Source organism: Phasianus colchicus, chromosome 4, assembly GCF_987193195.1.
Source record: "Phasianus colchicus chromosome 4, bPhaCol1.hap1.1, whole genome shotgun sequence".
In the NCBI taxonomy this organism is placed as follows: domain Eukaryota; kingdom Metazoa; phylum Chordata; class Aves; order Galliformes; family Phasianidae; genus Phasianus; species Phasianus colchicus.
The window spans coordinates 23,706,829-23,733,124 of NC_143439.1; the positions used below are offsets into that span (position 1 = coordinate 23,706,829).

Here is a 26,296-nt window from a genome sequence, read left to right on the forward strand (position 1 = left end):
GTCATGTAATGAAATTTAAGAAAACAAAAGGCTGCCTATAGAGACATAAACAGACATTTGGCTTTACAGGAGTCCATGCTTAAAACCAGCAAATCTCAAATCTGTCTGACATAAAGTGTTTCATTAATTCACAGGGCAAATGAGATAAAGAACGTAGTGGGTCTATAAAAGATAGGATTTATATTTTAACGTTTCATATTTTATGTCCATAAAAATAAGACTGAATATTGAGATGATCAAATCCTGCAGGCAACCTATCCATTGTATGCATGGTGAATCCTAAAAGTGGAATTGCAACTGGTCCCTCTGGCTGCCTCCACCACTGCAGTCCTTCTGGCTCTGCCAGGCCTGGTTCTGCTGCAAGTTTCCAGGAGAGAGCTGCCAGGTGACTCTACTGCCTCCTGCCCATCACTCCAAGATTTCTCTAGGCTCCAAAGGAATAAAAAAAGGAATTCATAGATGACACTATCCACATTGTTCTGTTCATCCATGCTTATAACACTAACACAATCAGAGCAGGTATGCTTCAGAAACTCCTTCCAATCACCAAATATTGCTAATTCCTGACTATAACATGGTTTCTGTCATAGCCAGGAGATTAATTTTTCCCACTGAACTGACTGACCTGAATGTGCTCCCGTTGATACTATACTCCATTTTAGGCAGTTCAGGCATAAGAGCAGAGGTAAGGGAGGGTCTACTGGCCCTCTGGAACTACTTTAACACAGTTCATGCAGCTCTTAGAAAATTTGCAATCCACCCTGGTCTCATGTCTTTTCTATTGAAGGTTTTAATTCTTATCAGAAAAAAAAAAAAGAAAAAGAAAAAAGACTGACTTAACCAACATTTCTCAATTGCAATCCAGAGTGAAACAATTACCTGGCGATTATCTCAGATCAGAACAGCTCTGCTGCAAATTTGCTGCAAATTGCATACTACATTGCCACCTAGTGATTAAATGTGGAAATTCAACTAAAATAAGAAAACAGCTTGCAGCAGTAAGTTTATGATATAGTATCCTGTAAATTCACAGATGTGTGGCTCCCACATGATAACTATATGGTGTGAGCTGGCATTTACTGGACATCATATCTGTTGGGTCTGCATGTGTGTGCATTTCTACATTGTCCTGCCTAATTACAATGTGCATATGCATAATTATGACTATATTTGCAGACTCTCCCTTTTAATGAATGTAAGCTTTACCTTAAAAATATGCATTTGCTGCCATCAGTGTTAAGGAAAAACAGAAACTATGTGGTGCTGTCTTGCCATGCTTGCCATCACACCACCTATGCCTAGGTGACATTACATCAAATTTGTTCAGAGTGCCAACACAGCTCAAAATCTGCTTAGATAAAAACGTAACACCAATCAGACTATGCTAGTTTACTTGGATTCTGCTACCAACAAGCTGGTCTACCAGAAGATTTGACATGGCTTCCAACAAAGACTGTATGGATAAAAGTTCTGTGGTGAAGTTCTTGACAAATTGCAAGTGATATCTTGACAACCCCCATATGAGCTTTCGTGTCATGCTCAAGGCAGTTTAGGGACTGACATGGGACATGGCAATGCCAGACAAGAGTAGACGCAATGAAAATGTGCTGATCAGAGATTATGAAGGCACAAGGCAGTGCTGTACAGCAAAAACTTTTGAATGCACTCCTATCACTGTGATTGCCAGAGTTGTTTCAGTTGACATCTTCTTCATTGCCACTCTCTGCCAAGAATTCAACGTCAAGATATGAAAAGTTTAAGGACCTGTTTATCATTACTCTTTCCTGGAGGAAACATCCAGTTCCTGAGGAAAAGATGACAAAATGAATTACATTACATTGATTGTCTGTTTGGCATATTCTAGATCAATGCATAGAAAGACTAATGTAATGCTCTCATTCTCTGTTACCAGTACATTCATATAAAAGGATGTAACCATACAAAATCACAACTCCAAACATGAAACAAGTGTAAATTACTCATGGCATTTATTTCAACCTGGATTTTTTTTTCTAGTATTGTCAAATTTTTAATTTTGGTAATTAGGATTTTACAATTCTGGAATAGTAAAAAGTGAAATATGCTTAACTATCAGCTGGAAATTAAAGGCATTTCTTGTAATGATGTCCTTAATTTTAACTGGATACATATGGACATCACAGTGAAATTAAGTGATAAACTATAATATATAAGTTTTAATTTCATAGTCTGTTTGTTTATATGCATATATACAAATATTTATTAATCTTTACTGCTCTATAGGACAATAGTGGTCAGCATGACCAGATGCAGATGATCCAGCTATGTACGTAATTACAATGTCATTTGTTAATCAAGAGTCATTCTCAGTGGTATCCTTACTCTGTTGGGTTCATTTCCATTAGTTTAAAATTAGAATTCACTTAAATACATACAGTTTGTGGATTCTAATGCTACTTCTGTTTCACAAGATAAACACTGAAAAATACTGATTGAAAGTCCATGCACATATCTGACTATGTCAAATGTAGGGGAAGTTCTATGTCCCATCTGGTTTTCAAGGGAATTTTATTACATCTCCTAGATATATTTTTCAGCTTCTGATATTATGTTTATTACACAAATTGATTTTTAATCTGTTTTTCTCCTTGACTGAAACCTGTTTTCATGAGCGAGACACTGAAATGATATTCTCTTTCTTCTGCTACTTCTAATACACTGTAGATAGAATCGTAATTTCATACTTTCTGTAGACTAGCAGGAGTCTGTATTTGCTACTTCAAAGCCAGATATGTGCAAAGCTAATGAATGTAAGATCTTAAAAACAAGCAGAAGCTTTATTTATAACTAATGCTTCTATAGCTTTAGGAGTAAACACTATTCAAAGATGACACTTTTGGTGGAATATCTTTCAAAGATCAAAAAATAAATTGCAGAAAAAGGACATGCTAAATTTTTAAAACTACAAATGTACTCCTTCCACATTATCTGATCTATTTAATACCTGATTAATATTCTAGCACAACAGATTTTATTTCAAAGGGCTGAACAGGCTCAGTCTCATTTATTTTCACATACCATGTAAGGAGTGTCACAGACTATATGGCAGTTTAGTAATACACAAACCAGAGTAAGCATGTGAAAAGAATGTGCCATCACTATCTTACATCGATGAAGCTGTTTTTAACAAAGCACTGGAAGCTATGACATATTTCTAGTACTAGAAGGTAGCACAATTCCTGATTCTATATACTTTTTTTGTGTGTGTAAAATGGAACCATTTGTATGCCTGATATGAAATTACACACTGAAGTGTATTAGAATGCATGCTTGATTGGAACAAACTCTCATAACAACAATAAATATACCATAGAACTCAACTTTAGCCATCACGTAGAGAAAAGTGATGGCACTTTTTCAGTCAAAGCTAAAAAGACAGCAACCACCTTTGTTCCAATAATGATTTTACTGATTAAAGCATCTCGTAGGGGGTACATTACTTAGACATGATCATACTTTCAATTCAAGGATTACTGAAATTTAATAAACGCTAGGAAAGATTTCTATACAAATAAAAAAATGTATTTTCTCTCAAAGTCTGCAAGTAGTTTAATTTTAAACAGTGTTCACTGGGATAGGTCTTTTGCACAAAATTCCATTAAATACCGTGACATCTATGGATTAAGTCAATACTTCAGTATTTATGGGAATTTCTTACAACTTCACAAAACAACAACAATATAATAAATGATATGGAAAAATCAGTGAAATTTTTTTTGAGTTGTTATGACATAGGGCAAAGACAATTTCTCACAATCACCTGCTTTTCTCCTTTGTTGATATAGTCCCAGTAACTTGTTTGATTAAAGATCATTAAACTGGCATGTTTCCACAACCTTTTCTAGCTGCCAAGTAATGCATGCAATTCCTCAAAGGAGTACAATAAAGAAAGATGATGCACCTAATATAAAAGAAAAAAAAAACAACAAGTGAAGTTCAATTAAGCTATTTTTCGTAGAGAAGAAAATATTGGGTGGGAGTATTTCCATCATCCACTCTGCTATTCTATATACCTCTGCCAGTATCTCTGTCTTGTTTAATGTGCTGCTCCTCTTCAGTCACTTACAAACCCACACTAAACCACAGGTCCTCACTCAGAGACTGTGCAGCTGGGCAGGCTCTGGTGGATGCCAAGAGAATTCCCTGAAAATGCTTACATATTGATCTTACAGATGTGAAAGAAGCTGCAGGCTGTTTTGTACACCCCTGAACAAGAAGATGCAGAACCAGAGCCAGCATGCCCAGATAGCAGATTTAAGTCTAGGCTGAGCAGTTATTTGGGGGTTCACTGTTTTGAATTCAAATGCTTACCTTCCTCATCAGTCTCCACTTTTAGAAACCAGCTATCGGTCACATTCAAAAAGGGATTTGGATTCCTGCTTACTACTTTGTCCGTAATTTCACGTAGTTGGGAGTTTAGAAACTAAGCATGAGTCAATAGCTTGCATAGCCTAGGACATGCACATTTTAAACCTAACTACTGCAAAATATCATTTCTTTGAAATGTCATACGGTACTCTTTCTAAGTATAATCTTGTAAATATAAATGATGTGTTTTCTCATTATGTCTTGTTATTCTTACTACAAGGGAGCCAGATGTGATAAATTAGTCCTATTATGTGAAGTAACATATTCATGCAAATTCTGAGCACTTTCTGGAGAGTGAATTATCAGTACAAGGGTTAATCTAAGCCACAACGCACCATCTATTATTCTTGAAATGGATTTCACTAAAACAAATTAATGGAGTAATGCCTGTAGAATAAAAGACACCCACATATTTTTATTGCTTGTTATTATGAATTTCAATCTTAAAGTCACAGAGTTGCCTTTCATATATGAATACAAATAATACATGGTAGAATATATAATACAAGAAATGTGTTGCGATAAATGGGGGAAAACAGTTAATGTCACTCCTCTTGACAAGAAATGTTATATAGCAAATACATGTTTTAAGTGAAAATTCTGGCAGACTATTTTTACAAACAAACCCAAAAAGTATTATTTCTATTTTGAAACTTGATCATTTTATTCTACTGAGTCATAATAAGGCATCTTACCATATCCCTTACCATAGGAGCTCAAAATTAAGACCTGTTTGTATGGAGGTCTGTACAGCAACTCCATAGTTTAAGTATGGCATTATTCTTTATATGATTTTATATTAAGTTTTAGGATATTCCAAATATGCTAAGCAAAACAAAGTCCTAATAACTTTCCACTTTTCTATAACTTAATCTACCAATTTGAGCAGGTTATTTAAATATGTGTGTGTATGTACACTTATGTACAGGAAATTTCTGTGAGAAAAACAGCAAAAGGCTGTATTTTGTTCAATGCTACCAGTGGTAAAATGTAACAAATGTATTGCATTTTCTATTCACTATTTTTATGAAGGTTTTGAAGCTTTTTAATCAAAATTCCAGAATCAATCCACATTATTGCGTAAAAAAATTATATTTAATAGATAAAACCAAGAAAGTCAGATAATATACATTTTAATTCAAGTCTCATTATTCCAGTCTCTCATTATTATTATGCCTCTGTTTATCACTCAAATTAATGGTGTTTAACTTGCGTAAGACTGGTTTAATAAAATAGAATAACTGGTGCATAAATTAAAAACTAAGCAGAAAGAAGGATGCAACCACCATTTCTAAACATATGGATAATAATCTGGGTAAAATGTATATCCTAGAAATAAAAAAGCAATGATAAGGGATCCATAACAATATGGAAATATAAATCTATGAAATTCAGTTCTTTTAAGTAAAGCCTACATGATGAGGCTACCTTTCTGAATAGATCTACAGATGTTATTGTTATGGTGATTGACAAGGTTGTAAAATTTCAAATTTTTGAGCTGAACTAGATTTGCTTCTATATAAAGAAGAACTCAAAGGCTACTGGAAGAATGAACAGACAATAAGGACACTGAACTTGACCAACAGGAATTTTTAGCTTAGTGATGCTTTTGACATTTTGCTTTAACATTTTAGAAGATTATTTTTATTTGAAAGGTACATATGAACGTGTTCATGAAAGTCAAGACAATGAAAAGATGACTCTAGACAATCCTAAGCTGATTTAGTAATAGCTACCTTGTATGTCATTACATGTATTGCTTCCAAATAATTGAGTCCCAGGTCAGAAGGAAAGATATGCATCCCTTTTTTTAAATGACCTTATGCACCCTGCGTGGCATAAGCTCCAGGCAATAGCCCTTTGTATCTCTTAGTTGAATTAATTCTGCTGATGAGAGAGTAGTCATTTACTGGATACTTTTCCAACAAAGCCAGTGGGACCATCTACACCAGTGAGGATCTGACAGTCAGTTCAACTATTATTTATTCACAATCTGAATTTATATTTATAATACAAAAGCAATGTAGCCTAAACTTTCAGTGCGTCTCTAAATTCTAAATCTAGAAGGCAATATAAAATCACAACCCTGGAGAGAGGGAGAGATGTAGTATATTGAGATTTATCTAGACAATATGCTGAGTTTAATACATGAAATTATTCCAAAAGTGAATATCAAAGACAGCAAATGTAAGAAACAATTCCTTTTCCTGAAGAAAAAGCTTCTGAATTTAAGAAACAGTTACACTGGATGAAAACACACAAAATCAGAAGAAAAACTGCTGCTCTTGTTTCAATCTATGCAGTCTCCTTTGTATTCTTTAGTTCTGCAATGGTGTGACCATGAAAGGTTGAGATTATTATACTCAAACAACCAGGTTAAATCCTCACAAAATAAGTAAAAACAAATTCATAGCTGCGCTGTTGGCTTGCCCTGTTGTCTCCAGGCATTATATCCTATGATTTAATCAATACAGAAGGTCAATTTCTGGCACAAAAGTGAACTCAAAAATGTAGTGCTAGCTCATAACTTTGTATTTCTGTGCTTTGTGTCTCAGTCAATTCATCTTAAAATATAGTTGGTAAAATGCCATCTAGAGAGTTTTTGTCAGACATTCAAGCTTCTCTGTCTGAAGGCAAAAAAGATGCAATTTCCACTTAATAACCCCTGTCATTAGTATCTGAGTCCAGAGAAACTTCCAAAGGACAATAACTGAATGGTTGGTATGAAATGGTTGAATGGCTGAAATAGATTCTCAAAATGACTTTGACCTGATTTGTACACTTCTACAGTGGCTTAGAAGAGCTGCAGAGCTGAAGATAGATTCAATTCAGACATCACGAAGTAGAAACTAGCACTTTACCACTACATATCCCCATTCTTAAAATGTCTTTAACATTTTTCAACCATGTTTACAGTGAATATTCCATGGCTGTGACAACTCAGCAAGCTTTATGTAGATGAACTTCAGTATGAGACACAGAAGCCAGAATAAAACAAGGGCAATACAGCAGTATATACAGACTAACAAGGGAACATACAGAAGGGTACAGAGAGGTATTAGTGTGTCCTAAACAACAGTTATTTACTCCAGGGAAAATACTTTGGACAGAGAATTCTGCGTAGACATCACACAGTTTTCTTTTTGAAATCAGGGTTCAAAAATTGTGAATTATCTACCAGAGAAATTACCTATTACTTTATAGTGTTCTAACCCTGAAAACACCACAGTGCTGCACATATTGATATGCTCTCTTGTCCTAGACAATGGTAACACAAAGATAATCCTATTTGAAAGTCTTGGTAGATATAGTCAAATCACCTGAAATAGACGTGGATGTTCTAAGCTGCTACATGTATTTATAATAGAAGTTTCTGGTTAACTTCCTCTTAACATTGAGAGCTTTAAGTATGATCATTAACAAAGTTGAGACAACTTTCAGAGTTCAAGGAAGCAAACAGTAACTTGCTGTATTTGTCCAACAACTTTACTATTGCCATGGATCACATTTATGAAGACATCATAAAGTTACAAACAGTTGTAATAAAAAAGCAGTTTCAACAATGTAAAGTGGCCCATTACATGTTCCATATGACAACTTTATTACTGCAGTGGACCAGTGTAACAATTATGGGAAAGAAATATATTTCACCTAGCTTGTTTTGAGACAGAACACTACAACAGGCCAAAACAATACTGTGTGAACATGATATTCTGTAATATGTAATAATTATTTTGAGGTTAAAAAGTAAGAATGTAAGCATAGGCAACAACAACAGCTTTAGCAATGGAGATACAAATATTAATTGTTGTTTAGATACCATTAATAGTTGTGTGGTTATTTTAATCAGCATCTGTAATTTTTCTTATTGCATATATTAATGCACATTAACGTATCATCAAGGAGTGCAAAACTAGGACACACCAGTGCTGTATGCTGTACAAACTTAAAATAAAATGGCAACATTTACCCAAAAGAGCTTACAGTGCAAGTAAAACACACATAACATATGGAAAAAGAGGAAGATAAGAAAACATGAAAAAAGTATGGGAAGTAAAGGTCTTGATAATCCTCTGACTTCAACTTCACACATTTTGATAGATCTCAAGCTGATGTTGAGTTTTAAGAAGGATTCAGAGGAGGATGACTAAGTAGCTTTGAAAATATGTACAAAGGGCTCTTCTCACTCTATTCCTAAGAGAGAGCATAAAAGTATTTCCTAAAAGATTTAATAGGCAGATGATGGGGATATCCATGATAAATAAATCTCTCCAACTCTTCCAGTATCATTTGGTCAATGAGAGAAAATATGTAGCAAGAGACAAAGCCATCATAGGCATCAGAGGGAAAAAGAAAAGATTTCAAAAACGGAGAACATAGTACTTCCACACATTTACCCAAAGCATAAAATTGCAGCTTAGGGTAATTCAAAAATGCATTTTAATTGCAAGCAAGAAGGATTCAAAATTCTAAGCTTCATAGCAAATATTTATCAAATAATCAATAATTTTTATTCAGAAAATTACTCTCAGGTTTGGTTTCTACATGTTTGTATATGTTAATATTCAAATGTGTAAATAAAATCAAGATAAAACTGTAAACAAATAAAAATATAGCTACAATACTTAATTAGATTTCAAAGCACACATAGGAAAAATTGAGACAGCAAAAAGGAGCTAGGCGTGCACTTCTGAACAGGTGGTGCTAGATTAGGTCACACAGATGTAATTGAGGTCAGATTATGGTCACTGTAGGAATAGACACTCTCCATGAAAGAGGTGAATTTCTTCCTGTATTTTTTCATTAATTACTCAGTGCCATTTGATCTCAGTGCTTTCTGTTGTAGATCCTCTCAGTAATCCCTTGTGCATTGAAGCCTTTCTCTGCAATATTATTTCAATATTACACGTTTGAAGAAAGGTTCTGATAATTGAACCACTGATTTGCTTTCTAGCTGCAGAAGCACTTAAAAGTCTCACCATTTATTTAGTTACAGGCTGTAAGGTATTAGTATCAGGAGACAAAGTACATTTTTACTTTGGGCATAGGAAGAACTGACTTTGGCTCTTATTTCTTCCCTAAAAGCTTTATGGAGAAATACATGACAGAAATAGTAATATCAGAAGCAAATCAGCCAACACTGCTTACCTGAGTAGAGTTCTCTCTGGGTTACCTGTTGGGAACTGGCAGAAACCAATGCCATTATTACTAAATTCAGACTCAATAGTGTAACTGTATTTTATTATTTTCTGACTTCTGTTGTAAAGGATAGTACATTTGTTTTGTGACCACTATTTAATTCCAAAGGGCGTGAATCATTTGGTGCAATAAAAATAATGTCGCTTTAGGCTTACTCAGACAGCTTGGGCACACTTAAAGTTTATGCATACCTACAATTTTTGGTCTTGTCAGGCACATGAGATCCACTTATCTCCTTACTGTAAATACAAGACCTGCTACGGTGATGGTAAAGTGTAACTGAGATTCACTCAGTATCATAGAATCATCATAGAATGACTTTGTCTGGATGGTCCCTAATGACCACCCAGTTCCACCTCCAGCTGTGGGCTGTGTGCTCCCCACAGTAGGTTGCCCAAGGCACACCATTCGTCTCCACGAATGGGGCATCCAACAGCCTCTTTGGGCAGCCTGTCCAGCACCTCACCACTCTCCGAGTAAAAAAAAAATATTTTTTACTCTCCGAGTAAAAAATATCTTCCTAACATCTAATTAAAACCTCCTCTCTTTTAGTTTAAAGCCCTTCCTCTTTCTCCCATCTCTATCAGACCATGTAAAAAGTCAGTCCCCCTCCTGCCTGCAAGCTCCGTTCAAGCACTGGAAAGCTGCAATAAGTTTTTGTTTTGTTTATCGCAAAGAACTGGGGGCACCGAGCTGGATTTTTCTTCTTTCTTTTTTGTTTTGTTTTGTTTTGTTTGTTTGTTTAAGTAGTGTATTTTATCTCCACTCCCTCGGGTAAAGCAGAAGCCACGGTTTTTAACCCTGCTGCCGAGCAACTGCCTCAACACAGCAAGCCCTGAATACACCCGCTGTCAGCTAAAGTCCTTCAGACCACTAAGACAACACACGTGCTTTACGGCTTTGCAACGCAAAGGGACTTTCGGCGACCGGCGCCATCAGCAGCCCATCCAACGCCCGGTCTGCCTGCAGCGGCTGCCGGCTGCCACGGCCCAGCCCCGCGCATGCGCGGCCAGGCGGAGGGCGGTGATGGCGGCGGCGGTAGTCCGCATTGTGCTGATCGCCCTGCAGCTGGCGGGCCCGTGTGGGGCAGCCGGGGCCGCTCTGCCCGTAGTTATCAACACCTGGGCGTTTAGGAAGGCCACAGAGACAGGTGTTCCGGCGGGGGGGCCGAGGCAGTGCCGGCCGCTTGGTGCTCCTCTTGCGGGGGGGCGGCGGCTGGTAGGGGGGAAGCTCGGGGAGCTGGGGGGCGGTTGGCAGACGTGCTATTAAAGGGCTGCGGTGTGAGACTGGGATCGCTCCTGTTAATGATCAAAGATGGCTTGCCTAGTGCAAATCTGCCTGCATAAATTAAATGTGCGTCGTGATTTAAAGGGCCTTATAGGTTGTTTTAGCATAGCTGGGTTTTAAGTAACTCTTTAGGGAAGCCGTGAAGTGAGTTATGGATGAAGCCTTGTGTCAGTCACGAGTGAAATACTGATAGGAGAACTGCAAGGCCTTTGTTTTGCAGCTTTTAAAAACCTGTGAAGACTGCTTGCAGTAATAGATGGAGTAGGAATTGGAGCAGTACTCCCCACATTCATTAAAAACAAGTGTATGCAGAGTTGGGTGCTAGGCTTTGTTACTTTCTCCTTGCTGTTTTTTTGTTGTTGTTTGTTTGTTTGTTTTCCCCTTGGCCAGTTTTTATGCAATTGCATTCAGTGTTGGTGAAGATAGGAAGTTCATAAGAAGTTCTGCACAAATGTGCATAAGAACTTACAGTAAGGGTGACAGAGCACTGGAACAGGCCACCCGAGGGGGTTGCAGAGTCTCCTCCTTTGGGGATATTCAAGATCTGCCCAGATGTCTACCTGTGGAGCCTGCTCTAAGGAGCCTGCTTTGGCAGAGGGTTAGACTAGTGATCTCTAGAGGTCCCTTCCAGCCTCTACAATTCTGTGAATGTGTGAGATGGGACATCTGGAGGTAGCTGTGACTAAGTAATGTGTTTCTTCTGCCTACGCTGTGCTGTGTATGGCAGATGTGGAGCACCAGATCCTGCAGCAGGAGGAGGAAATAAGATTGCAACCGCCAGTAGTAGCAAGCTCAGGCATCCTGGAAATGTTGCCTGAGGTCCAATCTTGTGAAATGCTGCACATGTACAGAGCCTACAGGCCCAGTTTACTGAAGTTGTGTACAGCTGGCACATTTGTGATGTCTTACAAAACAGTGCAATGAGTTAGATGGTGAAGAATAGAAGACTGAGAGTTGAACAAGGGAAGGTGTAGACTGATATTTGTTCTTACATGGTTACTAATGAGCTTTTAGATCACTGTTTTAAATCTTCAGATCTTTCTATTCTGCAGTTTTGGTAAAAGTTTTGCTTAGCCTGCTTCACCCTTTGACTCCCCGTAAAAAACTTTAAATAGACACTGGTACAGTGTTGATTCTGAATAGAGGCTATTTAATATACAGAAGTTTTTATCGTTACTAAATAATATATAAATAATTCATAAATATAATTATTAAATAATAAAACAATAAATAATAATTTGTAATTAAACAATACATTTGTAACAATACTTTCTCAGTCAGGAAAAAAAAAAAGCTTTGTTTCTCAGTCAGAAATACTGATTAGATATTTAAAAAAACCAACAATAAATAACAACACAACAGTGTTTAGAAAATTAATAATTTACTTTATCCCAAATATGTGTTTATATTTTGCCTTTATTTAAATTATAAGTAATAGTGGTATGAGATCATTTTTGTTTGTTTGTTTTAAATCCACATATATAAGTGTTTTCATAGTGTCCATCTAGAAAACTGTCTTAAAGCAGTACTGGAGACTATTTTCATTGTTGACCTTGAATTATTTTGTTGATTACAGCATGGAGAACATTACAGTTGGGTGGTTCTGAGCTGGATGCTGTTGAGAAAGGCTGTGGTCAGTGTGAGATTGACCAGTGCGATGGGAGTGTGGGATATGGAGGAAGCCCAGATGAAAGTGGGGAAACAACACTGGATGCAATGATTATGAATGGGTAAGATAACTGTGTGTGTGTGTGTGGGGGGGGGGGGGGGGGGGAAGGAGAAGGGGAGGAGGTCTCTGTAACTTTTAACACATTTTAATGTAAAATTTGTCACAGTGGTCTTATTGGTTTAACTACGGGCAAGTTTTTCTTTCACTTGGTGGAAGAACAACCAAGTATGTATTAGAGAATTTTTGCACTTAGTAATCCAGCTCTTTATAAGTAGTTGCAAAGGGAAGAGTTTGTAGCATACTGAGCTTTCCCTTTAGATTAATTTTGTAAGTTTTTCACTTCTGTAGCCATTGTCTTCTGTACTTCATTTACCATTTTAGGCTGTCCTGCTTAGAAAGTAATTGCCGGTGTTTGGTTTGGCTATGAGTTTGTGTAACAAAGTAGTTACCCTATCGAAAATATTATTCTAGGTAGAGTAACTGTTACTTAGGCAACATCCCCAACCTATGCAAGGCTACAATGTATCAATGTACACGTGAATTTCTTCTCCGCTAATGTGATGCCCACCTATTCGTGGCGTGGTACAGTTAAAGCAGTACGTTAAAGCAACAGATCTTCTTTACACGAAGAAAGATTTTTCCAAATACAAATTATGCAACTGTTTATGCTTTTGTTGTTGTTTTTTTAATAAGTTCTAAATATGTCTTGCTTCCAGCAACACTATGGAGGTTGGGGCAGTTGCAGATCTCAGACATGTGAAAAATGCAATTGGTGTAGCACGAAAGGTCATTGAGCACACTAAGCATACATTATTAGTGGGAGAGTCAGGTAATTATTCCTTTTACTTTTTCTGAGTCTTAACCTCTTTATGTTATAAAATTGTCATTTGTTAATCTTGAGTGGAGGTAATCCCTGACAAAAAAGTAAATCTTCTTAAATAGTGCTGAAATGTTTATCATTACATATCTATGGATTAGGTTTTAATCCATCGTTTCCATGTGAAAAGAAAAATATAGCTTTATGATATTTTACCAATTTAACTCCAATTATTAACTTGTAATTCCAAGACTTAGCTAATAATACTGTTAGCAGATGTAAAAATGATTTGATACAACATACTATAGAAACTGAAGCTGCTAGATGCGAATATTTCATTTAAAATCAGGGAGTAACTGTCTAAAGAATGACAGAAATAAGATGCTACAGTGCCATATTACTATTTTAGTGTATATTGAGCACAGATGCTATATTTTTATAAATATAAAAACTGGTGGTGAAGATCTGAAAATCACTTTAGGAGGTGTGTTCCTGGGCATCATAAAGGAGCAAAATTGCAAGCTTGAGGAATAGTTTAGGTTTGAAAGAACAAGCTGCTACTTTTAGAATAACACTAGTTTCAGAAGAGATGTATGTTGCAGGAAAGTATTGAATAGTTACTGAAAGGTTACTTAGCTCATCACTGAAGATTTTTAAAATGTATGGGGCTGCTCTGAAGGAAATGTGTAGACAAGTGTGGAAGTTGGGACTTAAAAAGAGGAGATGTTTGAACTTTAAAAATTACTTCTTTGAAGCTGATAAAATACAAGATTCTTGAAGATTTTAATGTGTACAGAATGATAGAGAAATTAGTGCAACCCAGCATTTTCTATTACTTTACAGAGGAGGAAAGTATGGCAGTAGAGCAGGTGATGACTGTTTTGACAGAAGACATGGAAAAAGGGAGATAGATTTGCAGATACTATTTAATTCAAGCACTTGGCCATTTAGGTTACAAGTGGCTTTGGTAAGAGATTTAATGGATAGTGCTGAGAAAAAAATTAGTCGGGTGGTAAAGAGAAGGAATAAATGTTCAGAAAGTTCCATTGCCAATCATAGGCAAATATCAGAGTACTTTTATTGGTGATTGTAGAATGAACAGAGAAGAGAAGAAAGATGAAAAAGAAACTGAAGAATTAAATACTGATTTAAATTATATTTTCCAGTTTAGGAAAATAATTATTTGCATAATGAAATCACATGGACAAGGCTGTTATGTTGAGTTATACCAACACAGGAGTCTGGTGAGGTAGACTCAGTGCAGAATAATTACAAGTGAGGAAAAACATTATTTTGGTTATTGTCTGCTGGGAAATTTTCAGTTTTGTCTCAAATAGGTTGGAGAGTTTCATAATCACTGTGAGGCTGACCTTTTCTTCTTTTGTTCTTGCAATACTTAAACTAGTATCCAAGTGGGAAAGTTCAGACTAGAAAAAATAACAACTCTGCTTCTTGGAATAGAAACAGAGCTTTGGAAGTCATGAAAGGATGATGGACAAACATGCATGTGCACAATTTTATGTCAAAAAAAAAAAAAAAAAGTATTTTTTTTTTTTTAGAATTGTAAACATAAGTGTGTTTCATAAGATGATGTCACTTTTCCATTATTCTATGTGTAAAAGAGGCTTTGATTGCATCTGTATTTAAGATTTTGTTTTGTTTTTGTTTATAAAGCCTCCCTGTTTGCCGTACGCATGGGATTTCCATATGAAGATTTAACAACCCAAAGGTCTCTTTCAGTGTATTCAAGGTGGCTTAATCAAAGCTGTCAGCCAAACTACTGGAAGGTACAATGCAGTCACAGTCAAGGGGTGGTATTTGGTAGCCACAGTAATATTATTGCAACACTACCTCTTCCTTTCTGCTTACATTGAAGTTTTGCTTTTGCACGTGTGAAAAATAACTGTTCCATGTAATACACAGAACAAACCTGGATTTGTCAAATGCTTGGACTCAGAAAGCGTATATGAATAGCTCCTACTTCTTAAATCTTGCAGTTTTGACCTTGCTTGCACAGAGTTTTGGTATGGGATATGTATATATATGTATTTATTTAAAACTCTAAATTTGTGCAGAACTTCTCATGCTAAACAAAGCATTGAGAGTACTTTCTGAGATAAGTTTCTGGAATGAAATCTTACAGTAGAAGTTAGCTGCCATAAATACAGTGGCTTTATGCAGAACTGTGGACATGTCAGATCAGTGCAGTTGTCTGTGTTGAACTTGCCTTTTGTGGTGAGCTTACTTTATTTTGGTATAGCTGTTGCAGATTTGTATTTGTGCAGTGTCTTTTTTGTTTCTTGCATCTAAAATGCTGATTGCTGAGCCATTTTAAACCAATACATATTCTCATTTTCAATTGTGAAAATATCTTCAGCACTGACGATGTAATATCTTGAAATTATTGAAGTAAATTCAATTTATCCTTTTTTAAAGTTTTCTTAAAAAAAAAAATCTTCATTTTGGTGAATAATGAACTTTTTTGACAAGTCAGTCTGTTAAGCAAAAAAGAATATCTAGTTTCATTAACAATTTACTTGAAAAACCTTTTCACCTGATAATATCAGAAGTCAGTCTTCATTCTTTAAGCAAACCAAGTATATGACATTAGTACAGCTACAGAATTCACGTATCAGGCATGTTATACTTGTGTAGTAGTTTATAGATATTGAGTGTAACATTTTCACATTAATCTGTAATAAAGTATAATTTATTATTCATGCATATAATTACAGAACGTGGTACCAGATTCTTCAAAATCCTGTGGACCATATAAGCGTCTTGAAAAAGTTTCATTTGAAGAAGAGACCATTTCACAAAGAAACATTCATAATCACGATACTATTGGTAACAACTTTTTGGTAGCTCTGTTCCTATTTTTTTCCTCATTCCTCTGTTGATTAACTCATGCTGAGTTTAAAGCAAAGTGTTTCATATAAAAACTGAATTCATAATCTTTCATTCCTATTTATAGTGATTTCAGGACTGTGTTATTTATTTGTTAGCATCAAGTTCCTAAACACAGGATATGTTTTTCACATATCCTGTGAAATGGCACAGCCATTTCCTTCCTCTTTTGCTGTCTCTTATTTGTTATTACCCTACTGCTTCTCCCTCAGACACCTGAGCACAACAGGCTGGGCAAGTATATATGCTTAGAAAACTGATCAAGGTTAAAAATAGTTATTTTTATCTTGACTGTAATTAACTTAGGTCATGTCTCCCATGTAGCTGTTAGACTAACTTAAAAGGCTTTGCAGAAGTGGGAGAAATGAGTAAAAACTTAGACTTGTTGCTAAAGGCAGAGTTTGTCAAATTGTTCTTAAACGTATAAAATAAAGCATACTTACATTTTTCTTCTATTCTGTTTACAGAATAGGAAAAGCTTACAAATAACTTCTTCAAGAATACAATTTTTCTGTATTTCAGCATATTGATAACTTTTAAAAGTCTGTATATCATGGTTCTATTTGATGGTAAGACATAAAGTGATGATTTAACAAATTGCTCTGCGGTGTGTCTGACTATGTTTCATACATGTTGAAAATTTTAGGTATGGTTGTAATTGGTAAGAGTGGAACCGTTGTTTCTGGGACATCTACTAATGGTGGCGTCCACAAAATTCCGGGGTTAGTATCTCTAATTTTGCTAAGAAAGCTTGTTTTTTGTTTTATTTCTTGTGTTAAGCTTATGTTAAGGTGAAACAGCATATATTTTAGAGAGTGGCATTCACAAAATCATCTTAGTTATTGCAAGGCATTACCATAAATCCAAATGCTAAGACACAGATACAATATGTGTGAAGAACTGTTTGTTTTTCTGGTAGTTTTAATTGTCCATGTAGGCATACAAAAAACTGGCGTATTTGTGAGATAAATTTAAGCCAAATCACTAGAAATGAGTGAACCTTTTTGAAAGGTGCACGTTCTCAAAGTAAATGTATATAGAATCAGAGCCTCAGGTCTGTATTTTGTCTTTGAGATTTTTTTGCCCCAGTTAGGAATTGTGTTTTTCTACCAATTCAAACAACTTCTGGATTTAGTAAGAGTTACTGAACATAATAGTTGCCCTAGCTGCTCATTGTTGCCCACTGGCTAAAACTTATTACCCTAGCTATACTCAGGATAATAACAAAGAGGCATATACTGAAGGTGCACTAAACCACAGATCAGTAAAGTTATCGCAGATCTCTTTTGTCAGTGGTTTTTATTACAAGACTTTTGACTGCAGTAAAGTGACCTCTTTACCTGTTCTGTTCTCCTATAGGTTTAATGCTAACCCAGCTGGAGGTGATTAAGTTGACAAAGTTAAAGGCGTACTCAAGCCATAAGGACTTTCTGATATCAAATCAAGAGCTATTACATTAATATAATCTCACTGGTATTAGTAAATTTTAGTTCTCTTTGGTAAAATACTTTTCTTCATTGTTCATTGCAGTCGTGTTGGAGATTCTCCAATAGCTGGAGCAGGATCCTATGCCGATAGCACAGCTGGAGGAGCTGCAGCCACTGGAGATGGTGACACCATGATGCGTTTCTTACCCAGGTTTGTCTTTAGGGCAGACTTTGCTAGCTTTCAAAAGCAAAATGGAAGTTCAGCTAATTGTGTAGTTGATTGAAAGACTGTCTGACTTATTGGTTCTTGAAGTGGGAGAGAAAGGAATGTAAAGGGGAAGAACAGTAGCAAGATCAAGTCATCCTTACAACTTAACACTGAAATTCTGCCTAGCTGAGAGCAGACAGGCAGCAATAATGAGTGTATTATCATCCTGCATGTTCTTTAACAGAACAGATGAGCTTTTTCTCCGAAGTGTTTTGCTATGGGAGAAATAAGTCTAATAAACTGTAGAAAATATGATGAATGACTCTCGGATTACCGAGGAACATAGGGGAGTATCACTGTAAAAAGACTATGTAATATCTAATTTGAAACTGGAAGAGATGGCTTAGTGCTGTCAGTGTGGCTGCATAAACTGTAAAATATGAAAGTTTACATCACTGAGTGTTGACAGTCATTCTAGTGGTCCATTCTCAAAAGGAAAGCTTTATAGTAGCCTAAGCTGAACATAATGAGCACTGATGCTTTATGAAATCTAAAGCAGTGGTCTTCACATTGCTCAAGTACTCCTTCTGAAACTCTGGCAGTTATGGATGCCTTCTGACAGATGTATATTTTTAAAAGTTACAGTCCTGAATGAGTGTGAAACAGTTCCAAGACAGTCTTGAAATAAAAGGCAAAATAATGAACAGAGTTTATTTTTATTTATATTATTTTGAGGAATCAGGTACTGACAATAGTTGTAAGTTGGATTTCACAATGAGATTAATCAGTAAAAATGTACATTGCTCCTTAGCAGCCTAAAAAATATTTGTTTGAAATGCTTAAAATGTTTGATGTTTGCTTCAGTTGGTTTTAGAGAGCTCAGACTAGACAGTCACAGGTTCCTTGTAGATCAGATCTTTCTTAATTTCATGATATTTAAGTATTCCTAAATAAAAATGAAGAGACATTCTCGTAAGAATAGAATTGATCTATCAGAAAACCTGGAGGTGTCAAATCAAGGGCAAAATTTCTAATAGTTTCTGACTGCTTTTTTTTTTTTTGAAACAATTACATCTTACTTTGATTATTGAGGATACCTCTGTGAAATCTAGCTTTGTGTTTAGGTAGTTACAGTTCCATAACTTGAACCTTTCCAATTAGTATTAAAAAACAAGGCTAATAGGGAGCCAGAGAATGCAAGGAAAGGTCTCTTCTGAGGCACTTTGATGACATCTGTAGTTAATGCTATCTGTGGATGAGTGTTTGTTAGTGTAACAAGTTGAGGTATTTATTTATGTATCTTCCATCAAGACAAAATTTGGTGTTGTTTGCTTTTGAGTAAATTATGCATTGTCATTTAATCTTCTGCTTCTGAAAGTAAACAGCAATAAAAGGTTGGATTGTTGATAGGTTTTACCACTGATGACATCTTGGAAATGCAAGTGATCTATCTCAAAGATCTTTGCCTCTGTTATCATTTGTAGAATGATGCAAAGGAAATTCATCTTGATTATTTTGCATTTAGAAAAAGATTTATTGTTATTTTAAAAATATTATCTTACAAGAAGTTTTGAAGGTAGCTCGGAGTCTTTATCTGAGCATGATACCTTCATATTTATGAAAGTTTTTTTCAATTCTGAGTTTTTTTCTGAAACTTGCATCTCCTGAAAAATATTTTTAATGTTTACTGGAATAAATAAATAGGGGTGAGTTGTGTGTAATTTCATAGGTTGTTTTGGTGTTGTTGTCATTATTATTTTTTTTTAACAAATGAGATTGCCTACAGATAGGTCATTTTGAAAACTAGTAATAATTCCTTATGTGAAACTTAGTTATACAATAAAAAATAAAAGCCAGTAACTCTTCAGCTACTTCTTCGCAATTGTTAAACTGATCTGTAGCTTAGCCTCTTCTACTGCAAATGATTAGGTTACCACAGGTTTGGTCTTGCCTTAAAATAGCAGATGGTATAAATGACATCTTAAAATCCCTTTTAGTACTGTTTCTAATAACACTTTATTGAATAATAATTGCTGATTTGTAGTTTGTTTCCATAACTCAAAGCACTGTAAATCTCTCAAGGTAGTATCTAACCTGAGTTTGGCTAATTGTCTGGATGGGAGATGTTTTTTATTTTATTTTATTTTAATTGCTTTAGCTATCAAGCAGTGGAGTATATGAGGATGGGAACAGACCCGACAGTAGCCTGTCAGAAAGTTATTTCCAGGATTCAGCAGCATGTTCCAAAGTTCTTTGGTGCTGTTATATGTGCCAATACAACTGGAAGTTATGGTATGTATCTTGCTCAACAGGCAAATATTGTTGACACTGAATGAGTCACAGATAAGCAAAATTTATGGTAGACTTTAAAGCAGAAGTCACTAATTGCTCCTTAAATACTGCAGTGATGTGGCCATTCATAATATTGAAGGCTGGTCATCAGGACAACTGTCCTCATGTGAAATTGAGATATTTTAATTTCTCCTCTGCATTTTTATATTTTAGATGTTTACAAAATTTATGTGAGACTTCATAAAGATCAGAAATATTTACAACCTTTGTGTGTTCTCCTAGATTGTGTAAGATTAATTTAAAGGTTTTTTAAAAAAAATATGGCATAAGGCAGGGAGATTGTGGTTGTTAAGCATAGCTTCAAAGCAATCTAAGATCAGTCATTGTGCCAGGCATCTCATTAGCAAACTCTCAGATCAGTAGCAAATATAATTTGCTAATCAACACAGCTTATTTAGTTGGACTGCTTATTGCTATTCTTTGATCTTTTATTTTGCATAGTTCTGTGTTTAAGAGATTAGAGTTGGAGGAACTCATTAAGTTAATCAGGATTGAAAGATAGATATATTTTTTCCTAACTTATGGTACTGTTTTGAGTTGTATTATACAGTAGCACAGTATTTTTACTTAAAAATAAGTACTTTCAAGATGTCTTGAGTTAAACAGATTTAAAAAAAAATAATTACACCATTGTAAAAGAATTAGAAATTGGGTGTTTATTAGTGTATTTAGATGATAAAGTATTCAAATCCTAAATGTATCAAGTTATGTATTTTTTCTTCCCTAGGTGCTGCATGTAATAAAATTCCAGGATTCACTCAGTTTCACTTCATGGTTTTTAGCCCTTTGCAAAGTCAGCCTGCTGAACAAGTAGTAGATTGCATTTAATTTCTTTTACCCTATTAACATCTAAATTTAGAGGGGGAAAGTGCTAAGATTCTTAAGGTATCACTTTTTAAAATATTTCTTTGATTTTGTTGTTTCAAAATCATGTGAGCGAATATAAATATATGTTGATGTGGATGCTTCACTGTTTTTAATATGTTCTGTTTTCATATTGTGTAGTGCTGTTAAACTTAAACTGTAGTTTTTTCACCTCATTAATTTGCCAAATTATTTCTAAATGATTTCAGAGAGGTATTTTAGAGCAAGACTTAAAAAAAAATCAGTGTTCGTGCACTTTCAGGAAAGTGGATAAAACTGCAAAATTATAGTTAGTCCTGGCACATTCACAGTTAGCATGGAGGGATTCTGCTTTATTTAAAAATCAACATTTAAGTGAAATGGCTGAAATTAATGTGTCTCACTACTGAAGTCACTTAAGCCGGGAATTTAATAGATGCTACCTTACATCTCAACTCTTTTTTTCAAACCTAAGAGTCGAACTGTGGTTCTCAATACTGCACAAAGTTATCTATTGTATATTCACTTCAAAGTAATTCCGCATTTCATCATTTTTTGGGAAGTAGAGATTTGGTCGTTGGGAAAAAAGACTTTCAAAAAAGGCTCATAAAGTAGACAGGTAATCGTACAGCATGTACAGAGATGAAGTGTCTAACAGCTCTTCTACTGTGTCTGCTTTCTTAAGAGCTAAATAAACAAAAGCGATGTATAATAACCACTGTCTAGACATTCGCTTTTCCATTTAAAAATAAGTATTTGGCAGAAATCTGGAATAAAGGGCAGGGAGGAGAAAGGGCTCTGCATCTACACAGGTAATTTCCTTTAAGAATTTGTAATTGTTATTCTGAGATTTAGTCCTGGTTTTCCTTTCTCTTGAAAAGAAATTTACATGCAAATGCTAGCAAGCAAGAAAAGAGAATTGAAGAGTAGTGGTGAAGATTTTGAACTCTCAATTAAAAGATTGAGAAATGAGAGAACTTTTTTTTGAAAATAGCTGAAGATGTCTTTGGATGGAGTACACATTTTCAAGGAGTGTTGAAATCTGTTAATAGTAAATGGGATGTGAGACTGATTTTTCACATTGAAAATTAAATCATGAATCTTAATCACAGTGATTTGTCACAAGTGTGCTGTGTGCTTACATTTTCCTATAGCACCTTACCACTGCAAATGTGGAGTTGCTTACCTAAAGCATGGTAGTTAAAAAAAAAAAAAAAAAAAAAAAAAAAAAAAAAAAACCTGGTTTAATCACTTTTTTTTGCATCTTGAGGATTATTTTAGGGGTACATGTGATCTGTGTGCAACCATGAATTTTAATAGGAAAAAATGAAAAAAAAAAAAAAAAAGGTGTGTGTGTGGGGGTCAAATGAGTACACCTTTTCAAAAACACTTGAATTATTCTTTGTCTACTTTAATATAATGTTTTGGTAATAAAAGCACACCTTAATGTATCTTTTTTTAAGTCAGGTTGTTTGCTGCTTATGTACTGTGCCTTAGACTGATTCTTACCTTATGTTCCAAGGTGTATGTTGAGAAGCTGGAGAAAACATTCAAATTACAGCAGTCATCTTTAATGGTCTGCTGTTGAACTAGGTCAGGAAACTCATTTATTTGGAAGATTCACTTCTGTCACTGCATCTTTAGAGCACCTAATAATACAGAATTCACAATAGGCCACATCAAGCTTTTGTCAAAAGTGCTCTTGTTGTATATATCTTTGGCTGCATATGGTGTTTTCTATCTCTCCTACCTACAGCCATTCTGCCATAGCTGCTGTATTTTAAGATGGAGTGAATGAAACAGTATCTGTACTTGTAACTTCAGGCAGTCAAGTACAAATAGATAAGTAAAATCCCAATGATTATTTCTTCAAAGATGATGTTGCAAATGGTGAACATAGTAGTTCAGTTCTGCAGCCGAACATTAATGTCTCAAACTGCTGCAAGTGAATCTGGGGTTCATTTTTCTGAGAGCTTGAGAACATTGGTGACATGCTTTCTAGTGTGTCTGTGTCACTGTGTTAGCTAGCATAAACAGCTAGAGGTTATGACTACATGCTGAAAGTGTTCTGTAGAAGAGTATTTAAAGTCACTGAGTTAGCGTCCTAACTGCTCATCCATACCTGAGAAAAAATTACTCATCTCCATGGGAGATACATATTTAATACATGGAGTTTAATGATGTAAATTGCTTTGTCATACTGATTTAGTTATCATAAATGAATGGATTAGCACTTGCAAGTTAGTGACAGGGTTGAATGCCTCATGTCTGTTTTTTTTTTTTTTTTTTTTTTTAAGTCTTTGCTTAAAGTTCATTATCTTCAAACTAACCTGCTTCTTTCTAATGCTTCCTACCAAATTATCATTTCATCTGATGTAATGGGGGAGGGAAACACCTTGGTGATGCCGTTACATTTACTCTAGCTCTGATATGGAAGTGATATATGTTAAGCACTGAACTACAAATGTTCTTGCTAGGGGATCTATTCGTTCTTGTACATAAGTTCCATTAAGTTTACAGCAAAACAGCATTGCTAAATAACTACAGAGCAGATGTGACAATCTCAGGATTTTATGACCAGTTTCACTGATACTGTTTGAGCTGCTGAGTCAAGCGGCAAACGCTTTTAGATGTTTGTGCATTTAACAATATTTGCTGTGTTTTTGTTTTCTTCTTGTTTGTTTGTTTTTTCTTTTCCCAGCCAGCTGAAGCAATGTAGGTGAATTCACCTGCTGGTGCAATACTCTTGGTGTGATTAGCTGGTATTTACAGTGACAAGTGCTGATATGTGAAATAAAAGCAATTAGCAACTTCAAAGTGTGCCAATTGCTGTGAGATTTCCCCTTACTGGTGATTTTATTTTTTTTTCTGTGTAGGATAGGGGAATAAGCATTTGAAAGATGAGTTGGTTGTTTGTTTTGGTTTTAGTTATTCTTTTTCCCAGGTAGAGTTTTACAAAGACGAATGCATTCTAAATATGAAGGCTTTTTACTGTTTAGAAATGATGAGCTCTTGTAGCACTGCTGCATATTTTCCAGGCAGACTCCAAATTACGTTTCAGCTGGAATCTAATTTGCTGCAAAATCTTACTTGTTTTGATTGCCTCTGTTGTTTAAAACATTAAAAAAAAACAAACCTGTGAGTTCTGGTACTTGAACATAGTTGCAATGTTGAGTTTCGTTTTAAATTTATACTTTCATAGCATTTGTCATTTGAAGATCTTAAGGAAGAAGAACTTTAGTTTAGCAATAGGAACAGTAATGTTGGTGTATTTGAATATTCTTAGGAAAGAACCTGCACTTGCCTGCTTTTAGAAGATAGGCACACAGAGATTGTTATAAAACCTAACTCTTCAAATAGGAGGAAGGCTTTTGTGAAAGTGACAGCTTAAGTGAAACTGTGATTATATTTGCAAATTGTATTAACCTTTGTAGTATGTGGGAGTAGCTGATCATGGAAGGTGCAGCATGGTGCTCTGACTTTGGCTCTTGTTATGAGATAAAATGTTTGAAATACTTATTTATTGGGAAGTATTTAAAAGAAATGAAATTATGTGTTTACATATACACATTTACAGGTTTCAGTAAATGTATTTCATAGTATTAAGTAACCATAATATTAAATCGGCTTGTAATTGTAGAACTGAAATGGGAAATACAAGCTAAGTAGTTTCTCTTGTATAGTTTTTATAATCTAGATTTTTTATTGTTTGAAAGTGTGAGGAATGTTTGCCTTCCTGTTAATTTCCACAGGCTATGTTACTGCATTCGTTTTATTCATAACCTTCAGTTAAATTGTTTAATAGGTTCTCTGCTATTGCATAGGACCACAGTAAATTAGATTCTGCTCAGCTGTGTGCAGTAAATTAGGTTTTTAGGCAAGTTGTTTTCTTTTGTCACCAAAACTGTTCTGTGTGCTTTCCTGCCCAGTGAAAAGATTTTTTGTTTGTTTGTAAGTAGAAAAACTTACTTAGGGTTACCTATTGAACTAATTAGTGACTTAGTGATTTAAATGTTGATTATAGAAGCTGTGCTTTTGAGCAAATTGAGAGACTGTATCACAGTGATTGCACTATGGCACTTAGGATTATTCTAAGCTAGGTCGTAAACGCTTGTTCATGAATAGTCAATTTATGGTGTATGTTATTTACAGAGTACAATGTGACAGGCTGTTTGACAATAAAAATTCTTCTTGTGCTTCTTGCTTAACACTGCTCCTGGATATTCACTGTTATGAGAAAAATTCCATGGCAAATTTATAATAATCTCTGAAGCTTTAATTGGCATAGAAAAGTACAAAGCAACTAAAACTTTCCATAAATTGATATTTGTATCAGCAACGCTCTTTCTGAGAATTAAGAAGTGACATGGAATTAATTTGCCTGTTTTTGTTGCCTAATTAATTCTTAAGTTACGTTTTTTCTTAAGGATTTACAGTAATAGATGAAATACAGCACTGTAGATTAAAAGGGTGAATGTAAAATTTATTATAAACATGTCTAATTCATATACAGTAATGTTTTGTTAATTTGGTTGTTACTGAAGACTGATTTTCATGTTGTGAAGTAGAAAAGGAATTATATTAGAGTAGCTGCAATGCCAACAAACAGTAAATGTTGAAATCCAATTTCTTGCTATTCTCATGAACCTGTCAACATGAAATGACACACGATCTTGCTGCCTGCCCATAATTTTGACAATTTCAGTTATTGCTTAGTCAAAGTGGTAGCTTCACAAAATGAGACTTTAGGCAGATGACATCACTATTGCACAGGCTTAAGGATGCTAACAGCATTATGTGATGTTTTTTCCTTCTTGTCTGTTGTCTTTTCTGGTGGTTACTTTTCTGCCAGTCCTGGTTTAGGAGCTAGAGTGCACCTGAACATCCTCACGCCAGATCCAGCAGTCTAACTTCTTTGGCCTCCATCTGCAGTTTGCGCAGAATAACAGATGCCTGCATCCCTGTCCAATGGTTCTGCTGTGGGGTTCATAATTGCTGACCAATGAGCAGTAATAATTAGCTCTGGGTCAGTTTGGTTGCAGCTTTTTGGAGGAGTATCTGTCACATCCCCTCAGGTATGTGTAGAATACCATCTCGTGCTTCTACACACATAGTTACAGTGGTGGTAATGAAATCCGACAAAAGCCATTATACTGCACAGAGAGTGATTAGCTAGTAAG

The 26,296-nt window shown here is 35.3% G+C and overlaps 1 protein-coding gene across 4 annotated transcripts in view; it reads left to right on the forward strand.

The window, feature by feature from the left end:
* The first annotated feature begins 10,595 nt into the window (after positions 1-10,595).
* The window catches only part of AGA (aspartylglucosaminidase), a 35,755-nt gene continuing 20,054 nt past the window's right edge, over positions 10,596-26,296 (forward strand). For 2 of the 4 annotated variants that reach the window (XR_016465935.1, XR_004168845.2), the window contains exons 1-9: positions 10,597-10,756; positions 12,470-12,623; positions 13,279-13,391; positions 15,054-15,166; positions 16,115-16,226; positions 16,933-17,008; positions 17,817-17,924; positions 20,080-20,213; positions 21,001-21,158. Coding sequence is in view for 1 of the 4 variants with exons in the window: in XM_031607429.2 (XP_031463289.1) it covers positions 10,633-10,756; positions 12,470-12,623; positions 13,279-13,391; positions 15,054-15,166; positions 16,115-16,226; positions 16,933-17,008; positions 17,817-17,924; positions 20,080-20,213; positions 21,001-21,101 (1,035 nt within the window). In the remaining 3 variants the exon portion in view is untranslated. Of the gene's footprint in view, positions 10,757-12,469; positions 12,624-13,278; positions 13,392-15,053; positions 15,167-16,114; positions 16,227-16,932; positions 17,009-17,816; positions 17,925-20,079; positions 20,214-21,000; positions 21,833-26,296 lie in introns of those variants that run through there. The other 2 variants (XM_031607429.2, XR_016465936.1) reach the window with 2 other exon arrangements.